This window comes from Erythrolamprus reginae, chromosome 7 (genome assembly GCF_031021105.1).
Source record: "Erythrolamprus reginae isolate rEryReg1 chromosome 7, rEryReg1.hap1, whole genome shotgun sequence".
NCBI lineage: Eukaryota > Metazoa > Chordata > Lepidosauria > Squamata > Dipsadidae > Erythrolamprus > Erythrolamprus reginae.
The window spans coordinates 58,852,159-58,864,399 of record NC_091956.1 but is presented as its reverse complement, the minus strand read 5'-3'; the positions used below and the strand labels follow the sequence as shown (position 1 = coordinate 58,864,399).

General features: G+C 40.5%; 1 protein-coding gene across 2 annotated transcripts in view; it reads right to left on the bottom strand.

The window, feature by feature from the left end:
- The window catches only part of USP53 (ubiquitin specific peptidase 53), a 51,019-nt gene that overhangs the window by 12,423 nt on the left and 26,355 nt on the right, over positions 1 to 12,241 (bottom strand). For both annotated transcript variants that reach the window (XM_070757667.1, XM_070757668.1), the window contains 5 exons: positions 8,578 to 8,724; positions 7,169 to 7,315; positions 6,297 to 7,014; positions 5,544 to 5,617; positions 3,368 to 3,446 (listed from right to left, as the gene is read on the bottom strand). In XM_070757667.1, the coding sequence (XP_070613768.1) occupies positions 3,368 to 3,446; positions 5,544 to 5,617; positions 6,297 to 7,014; positions 7,169 to 7,315; positions 8,578 to 8,724 (1,165 nt within the window). The remainder of the gene's footprint in view (positions 1 to 3,367; positions 3,447 to 5,543; positions 5,618 to 6,296; positions 7,015 to 7,168; positions 7,316 to 8,577; positions 8,725 to 12,241) is intronic.

Below are 12,241 nucleotides of genomic sequence, written 5' to 3'. Positions count from 1 at the left end.
CGGGGGGGTGCTGGCAAGCCCCCCATGCCGGCAGCGACGTTTTAAAACAGCCGCGCGGCTTCCCAACTGAGTCCCGAAGCCAAACGCGGAAGTTCGCTTCAGGACTCAGCTGGGAAGCCGCGCGGCTGTTTTAAAACGTCGCCGCAGGCATGGGGGGCTTGCCAGCACCCCCCGGACCCCCAACCCGGGTTTGGGGGGCTGCTAGGAAGCCCCCCATGCCGGCGGTGACGTTTTAAAACAGCCGCGCGGCTTCCCAGCTGAGTCCTGAAGCGAATTGGCTTCAGGACTCAGCTGGGAAGCGGCGCGAGCGAACGGCTTGTCCGCCGCCTGCCTGCCCGCGCGCCGCTCGCCCGCTCTTCGCCCGCCCACGCCGTTCGCTCGCGCCGCTTCCCAGCTGAGTCCTGAAGCGAATTGGCTTCAGGACTCAGCTGGGAAGCGACGCGAGCGAACGGCGTGGGCGGGCGAAGGGCGGGCGAGCGGCAGCGAGGAGTCTGCGTGGGCGGCGGGGAAACCCCAATCTTCGGCTCCTCGCTGCTGCTGCGGAAGTAAAAACACCATCTGCGCATGCGCAGATGGTGTTTTTACTTCCGCAGCGCTACTTCGCGAAAAACCGATCATTGCGAGGGGTCCTGGAACGGAACCCTCGCAATGATCGGGGGATCACTGTACTGCACGAGCCAAAAAGAGGGCGGGTAAAATATTTACTGACCCCTCACATCCTGGACACAAATTGTTTCAACTCCTACCCTCAAAACGTCGCTACAGAGCACTGCATACCAAGACAACTAGACACAAGAACAGTTTTTTTCCAAAAGCCATCACTCTACTAAACAAATAATTCCCTCAACACTGTCAGACTTTCTACTAAATCTGCACTTCTATTCTACTAGTTTTTCTCATCATTCCTATCACCCATTTCCTCCCATGTTGACTGTATGACTGTAACTTGTTGCGTATATCCTAAGATTTTTATTAATATTGCTTCTTCATTGCTTATTTGACCCCTATGACAATCATTAAGTGTTGTACCACATGATTCTTGACAAATGTATATTTTATTTTATGTACGTTGAGAGCATATGCACCAAGACAAATTCCTTGTGTGTCCAATCACACTTGGCCAATAAAAATTCTATTCTATTCTATTCTAGCATTCCAGTATTTGAAGGGCTGCCACAAAGAAGATGGGGGACAAATTATTCTCCAAAGCATCACAGGACTAGACAAGAAACTGGAAACTAATGAAAGAGAAAAGCAACCTGGAATTAAGGGGGAAACTTCCTAACGGTGAGGACAATTAACTAGTGGAACAGCCTGTCTTCAGAAATTGTGGGCACTATATCACTGGAGGTTTTAAAGAAGAGGCTAGACAGCCACTTATCTGAAACAACTACTGCTTTCCAGTTCAGTTTCTAGTTCAGCAGGGACTGGATTAGAAGATCTTCAAGGTCCCTTCCAGCTCTATGCTACAATAGAGCAGGAAAAGGTACAGAAATGGAATACCAAAATAATCAAGAGTTTAAATATATTCCTGTGATGTGAATTATTATTAGCTCGAAAAAACATAATGGATAAGGGATATGATCGTGATTTATACCATGATTATATCTTACATCATACATCCCAGCGACTGATAAGGTCCCACAGAGTTGGCCTTCTCCGGGTCCCGTCGACTAAACAATGTCGTTTGGCGGGCCCCAGGGGAAGAGCCTTCTCTGTGGCGGCCCCGGCCCTCTGGAACCAACTCCCCCCGGAGATTAGAACTGCCCCCACCCTCCCTGTCTTTCGTAAACTACTCAAGACTCATTTATACCGCCAGGCATGGGGGAGTTGAAATAGCCCTTCTCCCTAGGCCATTGCAAGTTATGCATGGTATGTTTGTGTATATGTTTGGTTTTATAATAGGGGTTTTAGTTGTTTTTTATTATTGGATTGTGCATGTTTTTATTATTGTTGTTAGCCACCCCGAGTCTATGGAGAGGGGCGGCATACAAATCCAATAAATTATTATTATTAATTATTATTATACATGACATTTATCAAGAGTCTTAAAGAGTAAAGGTCATATATAAGGTGGGATAGCATGTCTCCAAACACTAAATGCAGAAGAACAAAAGCACTAGAGGGATATGTCTCCAGTTTGTGAGCATAGACACAGTATGGCCACTATGAAAACAAAATGCAGGATTAATATAAACCTATTACAAAGGAATTGTTCTTACACAGATATAAATCCCATCCTACTATAGCGCTTTAGTAGAACCCTCTTTTTTCTGAACAAATAAATAGTTTGCATTTATGGAGGAAAGCAATAGAATGCAATCAATCTCAGAGCACATACGAATATAGGCTGCTCCCTATCTGTGATACTGAATGGCCTGGACAGTAACAGAAGAGTACAGCATAGGAGCATTACTTAACCCAGTGTTTCCCAACCTTGGCAACTTGAAGATATTTGGACTTCAACTCCCAGAATTCCCCAGCCAGGGAATTCTGGGAGTTGAAGTCCAAATATCTTCAAGTTGCCATGGTTGGGAAACACTGACTTAACCTACAGGATCATAAACACTTATTTTTTCATAGATTTTGTCATAGTTGACGATGAGGTAGATAACAAGTTCCTGTCTCATAATGTATTTAACATCTCTAAAATGGTAAGTTATAGTACATCATCTTTTTCTTTTGTTCAATATTCACATGTGTAATATCAATTTTATCTGGTACTGAAAAAATAGAAAAATCCATATAATACAAGTAGTTTATTTATTATTTATTTATTTATTTTAAATAAATAATAAATACAAGTAGTCCTTGACGTACAAAAGTAATGGAGCCTGGTCATTATGTCATATATTGTAGGGGTCGTAACTCAAGTCATGTGTCCAATCAGATCATTAAGCAAACACCGCAGTCATTAGGCAAACCTAAAACTCAAAGTAAACACCAGATTTTGCAGTGACTACAGGATGCTACCAACAGCCATAAATGAAGGTTGGTTGCTGAGCACCAAACAGGGTATTGCAGGGGACAACCCTCAGAATTTTGGAAATAGATCATAAGTATCTTTTTTTAGGGGGGGAGAGGTGCACAGGAACTTTGACTGGTCATAAGTTGAGGACTGCTTATATCTACTGTATTTATAGAAGTCATTGAAACTTAGGCATCCCCAATGTGAAAACATGCTACCAATCTAAATTGAAAGCAAGGCATTTGCCAATAGTCATTGCATATGGCAGTTACAAGGGAATAGGAGATGCTGTAATAGACAGTAATTTCAGAACTTCAAGGAATATCTGGAAACCTATAGAACCATACCTTGAGTTACATATCCCTGCTACACATTACACGGCGCATAGTTAAAAATTACCTTTGTATCTGCAGATGAGAAGTTGATAAGTTAGGTGGCTTGTAGTTAATATGCGTATTAACTTCACATTTCTTCAGTGCTGAAAAACAGTGATTATTATTTATTTTCAACATATTTCTTTATAGTTGGGATATTGTTACTTAGTTGGGATAATATTACTTAGCTCGCTGAACATTTTCAGTGCCATGTTCTATGGAACTTTTCCAAGTAATTGCTGGTTCTTCTGCTATGAATTACAGCTGGAGTGGAGAATGCCCACAAAAAATCCTGCTAAACTATAATGTTGGCATTCCTTCTTTTTTAGGCCTGCTGGCTGGAATTGCTGAAGTTTTAAATTGGCAACACCTGCAGGGCTACAGGTTCAATGCTCTTAGATTATTATAAATTTATTATTTATTTATTATTTATTATTTAGATTTGTATGCCGCCCCTCTACGCAGACTCGGGGCGGCTCACAACAAAGTGAAAACAATTTACAACAAATCTAAATTACTATTTAAAAATATTTTAAAAACCCCATTTTCTAAACAAACATACATACAGACATACCATTCATAAATTGTAAATGCCCGGGGGAGATGTCTCAGTTCCCCCATGCCTGACGACAAAGGTGGGTCTTAAGGAGCTTACGAAAGGCAAGGAGAGTAGGGGCAGTTCTAATCTCCGGGGGGAGTTGGTTCCAGAGGGCCGGGGCCACCACAGAGAAGGCTCTTCCTCTGGGGCCCGCCAACCGACATTGTTTAGTTGACGGGACCCGGAGAAGGCCCACTCTGTGGGACCTAATCGGTCGCTGGGATACAGTTAGATTTGAAGGAAATAAGGAAATTGGAATCCTAGAAGAAAGAATGAAAAGCTGGAGTTCTACAATATGTATCTTAGATTTAAAAATAACTTATGACTGTTTTTCACACTGATGACCATTGTAGTATCCCCAGTATTCTTTCGTAATACTGTAATTTAATTTCTTAAATTAAGTAGGGATTATACTCCGAGTTCACAGAGAGGGACGGCATACAAATCCAATCAACCAACCAACCAACCAACCAACCAACAAACAAACAAACACTGCAGAGCCTAATGGTCTTTTCCAACTCTAGCTATAGGTAATCATTTAGACCCAGTTACAACAATTATGAAAAAGTCACTTTATGACTGTCTCACATTTTTGAACTTCATGATAAAGCAAAGGAAAACTGAAGTACTGTAAGATCATCAGCACAGTTTTGGTTTAACTGAGCAATCACTTTGCTTAATAACTGAGTTGATGGTCCCAACTGTGGTTGCTAAGTGAGGACCACATGTATAAGCATCATGAACATACTATGACAAACAACACGCAAAATTAAAAATGCTAAAGGAAAAAAAGCCATGATAGCTTAGTCCTAAAATCTGTCACATTTACAGATGTGTGATCTGAAAGGGTATTTCTACTATTTGTTTTCCCTGACTAGGTAATAGTAATTAGGCATACCCAAGTAAATGTTTAAAGTGCCAAATATAATTAAATTATCCTATGAGATATTGTTCTGAAAATATTTTCAAAGCAACAGACATTTTTTACTGGTACTGGTAGTAATTTAAATTAGATAAAGGTGTATCTGCCTAGATAACAAAGTATCTTGAAATTATATGAAATTACTACTATTATTATTATATATCTTCAACAGGAGGTGGCAGTGCAAGCTTGCAATCAAATACCCCCATATAGTAGAAGTGTGGCAAACATTCAATGAGAGTGGCTCACTGCTGTGCCTTCAGAATTCCAACTAATATAAAAATAGATGTGTTATTTTTCTCTTCTGCTGACATGAAGATCCATGCATGGTTAAAATCAGACACAGCTCAAAAGGAATTTTGACTCTATGTTCTAGACATATTAATATGTCTGATGTTCGGACTGCACTTTTATTGCCACTATTAATGAAACATTAATATTTTGGAAGTTGAGAATAAATTTCATTTATATATTTTTTAAAAAAAAAATTTTTTATTATTTGAACATAAGTTTTCACAAATTGGGTACTAGATTTTTTTCAAGAATTAGGAACATTTTGCATAGAGAATAAAGAAAAACTTTGTAGAGTTATAATAACTCTAAAATTTAAATAATACATTTCTACAATCAAAAATCAATTAACAGTTCAATAAGCTGATGTAACACATATATTAACCTTACCTTCCAAAGAGTTTTTGTTTGGCTGGGAGAAAGTTTGCAAGACATTTCCAGAATATCTGGAAAGATTTTGGTCGCTATGAAAAAGGATACACTAATTATCAACTGCTTGTACAAATAGTATAACAGAATTCATCAACCCTGAAACATTCTATTGAAACTTTTTTAAAAAAAACAGCTACATGTTTCTTCAGAGGAATCAAGAAATTCAACAAAGAAATATATTTTATGTAAAAAAGTCAAACCGTGTTCCTCTTTTCTCTCACCCCTCCCACTCTGTGTTATAACTGGCAAACATCAGGAGAACATACCAAACTAAAGAAAAGTTAAATGGAAAAAAGGGAAGCAACAATATTTTACATGATTATAATTTTATTACTTTTACAAGACTCCATATTCTATTTGAATGACTCAAATATTGCCATTTGAATATAAGTACATCTGGATCTTAATGTGTTTAAATGTTTTCCCTCCCTGAAATATAGGAAATCTACATAGATAATGTCCATAGTAAAGATTTGATGACTTAATTAGCAAATATTTTCTATTTAATAATTTATAATCAAATATAAATAGAAAACCAATGCAAGCAATTCTACTTATTAGACAACTGGTTTTGTATTTCTTTTCTTTTAATTACCAGCAGAACTACATGAAGTCTGTTATGATTTTTAAAAATGTCTATTTCATTTTGAAAGTTAAAATTTGAGATTATATTTTGTATAATCACAATTACATATTTTAATATTATATTACCTGTAGAAAAAGTTTTCTTTCAGACTGTTGGGTTCAACTGGGCTGTTTCCTTCATTAACTGGTGAATCCAAATTAGCAGATGCATTGCTGATATGATCACTGCTTTCATAGCCAGATTCAGTCCTTTGTACCTGCCAATTGTCAGGATGAACCTTTCTCTCTATAAATCCTGTTGTTTTTTCTCTATTTCCTTTCTTTTCCAAATCCAATGAATTCTGGCTTCCTCCTTGTTTTGCTTCATCTTCATAGATAGTCATCAGACCCTTCTGACTCTGAATTTCTTTGGGGCAGTTGACTGAGCTCTGCTCCCTTTCATGTTTTGGTTTATTGCTTACATTTAGCTTGGATTTTGAGCTATGCTCTCTTTTCTCTGAATCAATAAAGATGCTGTCAACATTTAGTGTTTCTCGCATGGGTTTCCAGCCTCTGCTTCGACTTCTGCTGCTACTGATGCTTCCTTTGTCTTTGGAATCTTGGCTACTATCTGTTTCATAACCAGCTACGTTGTCAGTTTTCATACGGTTCCCCTTCTCTCCATCTTCTGTTTTATTTGAGCTGAATGTCTGTACAGTGGGTCTAATTTGATTGTGCACCTTTTCATGCCGATAAGGTCCTCTCCCTTGACTACCATACAGACGTTCATTGGAATGATGCTTAATTCCAGTTCCAGAAGGTGGTGATCCTGGCTTAAGATTAGTGTGTATTTCTCCTGATAGATCTTAAACAAAATACCAAAACAGATTATTTATTGTATTCATATTTAAATTTTCTTCTTTATATAAAATATATATTCAGTTCCTTAGAATTTCATGGCAAAGTTAGATAGGTTTAAATGTATATGGGAGAAATTAGCCATAGGAAAATTCTGTTACCTTTTTGTTTTCCAGATTCTCTCCTTGATCCTCGGTCAGGATTTTTTCTTAATGATGACGGGTAATTTTTCATCTCAGCTGCCTTTTGAGCACATTCTCTGGAAAGATCTTTTGTTTTTTCTCTATGATCATTATGTCCCAATTTACCTGCAGCAATAAATAAATTATGCTGTACATACATGTTTAAGGTAATGGGACATACAAGACAATCTAATCCAAGTTTTTGAATAGATCAACCCAAGAAAATAACAGCGAATATAAAGATATTTACTGTATGTAATATTTACTTCCTGCAAAATATAATGCTTAGCAGATTATAATCTTTTTTTTAAAAAAAGCAGTGGGTTAATATCCTATATTTGGGGGGAATTCACTAATTTTTCTTTAGTAGTATTGGAAAAATGTTGGCTCTTTGAGGTTTCTTTTTTTTCTGAAGAAGGTATTGAAAATGATGTACTGAAAAGGTACTGAAAATTAAGATGCAGCTTATATAGGTTCATTCTCATATCTTCCCTTTTCCAAAGCTTAATCAGACCAGGAGTGAGGAAAGCAACAAGAAGACTACTCTCACAAGCATATATAAATTATATTCTAGATTCTGTTGTTAAGAACCCAATAATTCTAAAAACACTTTAAGTTTTTAAATATACTACCCTCCCTACTCAATCAGATTTGGAATAATCACACTATTTGAAATTATATGTAGTTCTCAACTTATGACCATTAGTTGGTCATTAGGACCAGAATTTCTACTGCTATGCAAGATGGTTGTTAAGTGAGTCATGGCCAATTTTTGGATCTTTTTTGTCCTGGTTGTTAATTACCACAGTTGTTAAATGAATCATTCAATCATTAAACGAATCCAGATTCTCCCAATGACTTTGCTTGTCGGAAGCCAGATGGGAAAGTTACAAATGGTGATCACTTGACTTCAAGATGTTGCAATAAGTGCAGATATATGCTGATTGCCAAATGTCCAAATTTTGATCATATGACTATGGGATGTAGCAATGGTCATAAATGTGAGAACCGGATCTAAGATTTTTTTCCAATGAAATTGTAACGTTGAATGGTCACTAAATGAGGACTACCTGTAATTTCAAATATTGTTTTTGATTCATTTGATTCTCTTTCTCTAGTTTGAGGATCTATGTGGAGAACACATTATATTTTAGATCATATTTAAGTAGAACTATTGAAATCTCAAAAGGATCTGATTCACAACATTTGAGCACCACTGTAACATGGTAGTTTGCTAGACGTTTTATATAATTAGCTTATAGTAGCTTCAATTACTTGTAGTAGGCAACATTTTAAAAAGCCAAACAAAAATTATGTATGATTAATCTTACAATAAACCTTAATATAATTCATCCCCGTAATTTTAAAAAACGTGTATGATGACATACTTGACCCTCTGACATTAGTAGATTGAGTATAGCTCCTAGTAAAAGCAGAGTTTTCTAGCTGAACTTTTTTACTCTTCTGGCTGGAAATTTCTTCAAATCCATTCTCCTTTACACAATCTGGTTTAAGTAAAGTATATTTCTCAAACCCTACAAAAAAAGAAATGTTAAACTTTATTGTTAAGAAGAAAAAGTTTACTCATTTTATCTCTCAAATTGGTTTTTCAATGAACAACCTGCCTAACAAATCAAAAATAATTGCCTGAAATAGGCACACTACATAGTTTAAATTTAATAGGAAATATTTGAAGAATGATCAAACTTTTCCTTTTACTAATAAAAGAATTCAGAGAAAAAATCTATTTCAGACTTTTAAAAAATCCAGGTTTTAAAAACACTGTTATTGAACAAAAACAGCAATAAAACAAAAGGAAGCAAGAGAACCAGCAAGCTCTGAGAATAGCAAGGACTCCACAGTTCAACAATGAGCTACATGTATTCTCTGATAGAACTCTAGTATCTGAATTTTGGATTAAAAAATCTATTTTGCATGTACTCCATCCAATGTGAGAAATTAAATATGCCTCAGACTCAATTTATTAATTTCCTAAAACTAAAGCTTGCCTCCAGAAGTTGTCAATGCTCCAACACTGGAAGTTTTTAAGAATATGCTGGGCCCATACCAACAAAATGAGGTTCAACACCGACAAATGCAGAGTCCTCCACCTCGGCAAAAAGAACCCTAGACATACATACAGCCTGGGAGATACCCCACTCAGCAGTAGAGTGAACCCTCGAGTTTCGCGTCCTCAAGGATCGCGAAAGGGCTATTTCGCTAGTTTTCAACCCGGAAGTAAACTCCACCATCTGCGCATGCGTGCCCTTCCACGCATGCGTAGATGGTGGAGTTTCCCCGCCGGCCAGAGGCTTCCCTGGGTCTTCCCCCTCTTGCCCCGGTAAGACCCCAGCGGCGGAGGGCTGGAGCACGAGCTTGGGGCAGCCTAGCTCCGCTTCCCAGCTGGGAAGCGGAGCCGGCAACAGCGTGGGCGGGCGGGCGGCGCGCGCGAGCTTGGGGCAGCCTAGCTCCGCTTCCCAGCTGGGAAGCGGAGCCGGCAACAGCGTGGGCGGGCGGGCGGCGCGCGTGAGCTTGGGGCAGCCTAGCTCCGCTTCCCAGCTGGGAAGCGGAGCCGGCAATAGCGTGGGCGGGCGGGCGGCGCGCGCGAGCTTGGGGCAGCCTAGCTCCGCTTCCCAGCTGGGAAGCGGAGCCGGCAACAGCGTGGGCGGGCGGGCGGCGCGCGCGAGCTTGGGGCAGCCTAGCTTCGCTTCCCAGCTGGGAAGTGGAGCCGGCAACGCGCGCGCGCTTGGGGAAACCCCAGATCCGCTCCCCAGCTGGGGAGCAGCCCCAGCAACGCGCGCGCGCTTGGGGCAGCCTAGCTTCGCTTCCCAGCTGGGAAGCGGAGCCGCCAACGCGCGCGCGCTTGGGGAAACCCCAGATCCGCTCCCCAGCTGGGGAGCAGCCCCAGCAACGCGCGCGAGCTTGGGGCAGCCTAGCTTCACTTCCCAGCTGGGAAGCGGAGCCGGCAACGCGCGCGCGCTTGGGGAAACCCCAGATCCGCTCCCCAGCTGGGAAGCGGCCCCAGCAACTCGCGCGCGCTTGGGGAAACCCCAGATCCGCTCCCCAGCTGGGGAGCGGCCCCAGCAACGCGCGCGCGCTCCCCAGCAACGCGCTGCGGCGGTGGAAGTAAAAACACCATCTGCACATGCGCAGATGGTGTTTTTACTTCCGCACCGCTACTTCGCGAAAAATCGATCATCGCTTGGGGTCCTGGAACGGAACCCTCGCGATGATCGAGGGTTCACTGTGACTGCGAAAGAGATCTTGGAGTCTTGGTGGACAATCAACTAAACATGAGTCAGCAATGTGCAGCAGCAGCCAAAAAAGCCAACTCAATCCTAAGCTGCATCAACAGAGGAATACGCTCCAAGACCAGGGAAGTACTAATACCACTCTACTGTGCCCTGGTCAGACCCCACCTGGAGTACTGCATCCAATTTTGGTCACCTCACTACAAAAAAGATATCGAAACTCTGGAGAAGGTGCAAAAAAGAGCAACCAAAATGATTAGGGGACTCAAAACCAAGACTTACGAAGAGAGATTGAGAGAACTGGGCATGGACAGCCTAGAAAAAAGAAGGTCTAGAGGGGACATGATAGCAGTTTACAGATACTTGAGGGGTTGCCACGGTGAGGAGGGGGTCTCTTTATTCCCCAGGGCACCAGAGGGCCGGACGAGGAACAATGGTTGGAAGCTGGCCAAGGAGAGATTCAACCTGGAAATAAGGAAGAACTTCTTGACGGTCAGAGCGATCAACCAATGGAACTGCCTGCCAGGGGAGGTGGTGAACTCCCCAACTCTGGACACCTTCAAGAGGAGATTGGACTTCCATTTGGCTGGGGTGCTGTAGGGTTTCCTGCTCAGGCAGGGGGTTGGACTCGATGACCTAACGGTCCCTTTCAACTCTATTAATAAGTAAAAAAAAGTCTTAAGTAGTTTAGGGTTTCCTGCATAAGCAGGGGGTAGGACTAAGACTTCCAAGGTCCCTTCCAACTCTATTATTCTATTCCAGCGGTCCCCAAACTATGGCCCGCGGGCCACATGCGGCCCACCAAGGCCATTTATCCGGCCCGCGGGTGAGTGACAGGAGCACATCTAATTTTCCATGAATAAAATGCAGTATTTTGTTAGTAACTAATATCAATCATCAAAAAAGTTGCAATTTTTTTTTCTAATTTTCTCATCCAGCTACATTCATTTTCTTTCAATTAAACTCCCTCCTCAAAAAAGTACAACACTTATTAACCATTATGCCAAAGTGCTTCCTTCTTTCTTTATACATTTTTCTATAAGCCAAGAAAACCTTGTATAGCCAATCAGATGTTAACAAAAGAAAATTAAAAACAAAACATAAACATATATGAATTTCAGACTTCTTTCCCCCCCTCTAAATAGTACATTCCCGTTTTGTTTTTTTACTTTAAAATAAGGTATGTGCAGTGTGCATAGGGATTTGTTCATAGGTTTTTTTTAATAGTCCGGCCCTCCAACAGTCCGAGGGACAGTGAACTGGCCCCCTGTGTAAAAGGTTTGGGGGGGGCCTGTTCTATTCCATTCTAAAGATCTCACAACTTTCCTGTTCTTAGCACTGACAACAAGAAATTGTACATTAATACATTAACGTTAAGGACACCAAAAGTTCATTTCATCAATAACCTAACCTTATTAGCTTTTCAGAATTTTTTAAAAATAGTCTTGAGGATTCCATGGCAACAGTAATTACCATGTTTCCCCCCCAAAACTAGACAGGATCTTATTTTCTTTTGACCCCTGAAATAAGCACCTGGTCTTATTTTCAGGGGTCTTTTTTTTTAGGTGCAGGAGGCTATATGCTAGCAAAAGTCATGTTTGTGAGATAGGTCGGTATATAAACTGGCTAAATAAAATAAAAATAAAATAAACATGTGGTCTACTGGAAAATTTTGGGAGAGTTACTATATCTACTCCAACTTGCCAGTCAGTCTGAGAATAAAACTAGAAAAGACTTTCATGTATAATAAGTGGGAAGAAAGGTGAATTACAAATACTGTTTGCAGGCCAACTTTAAGTTT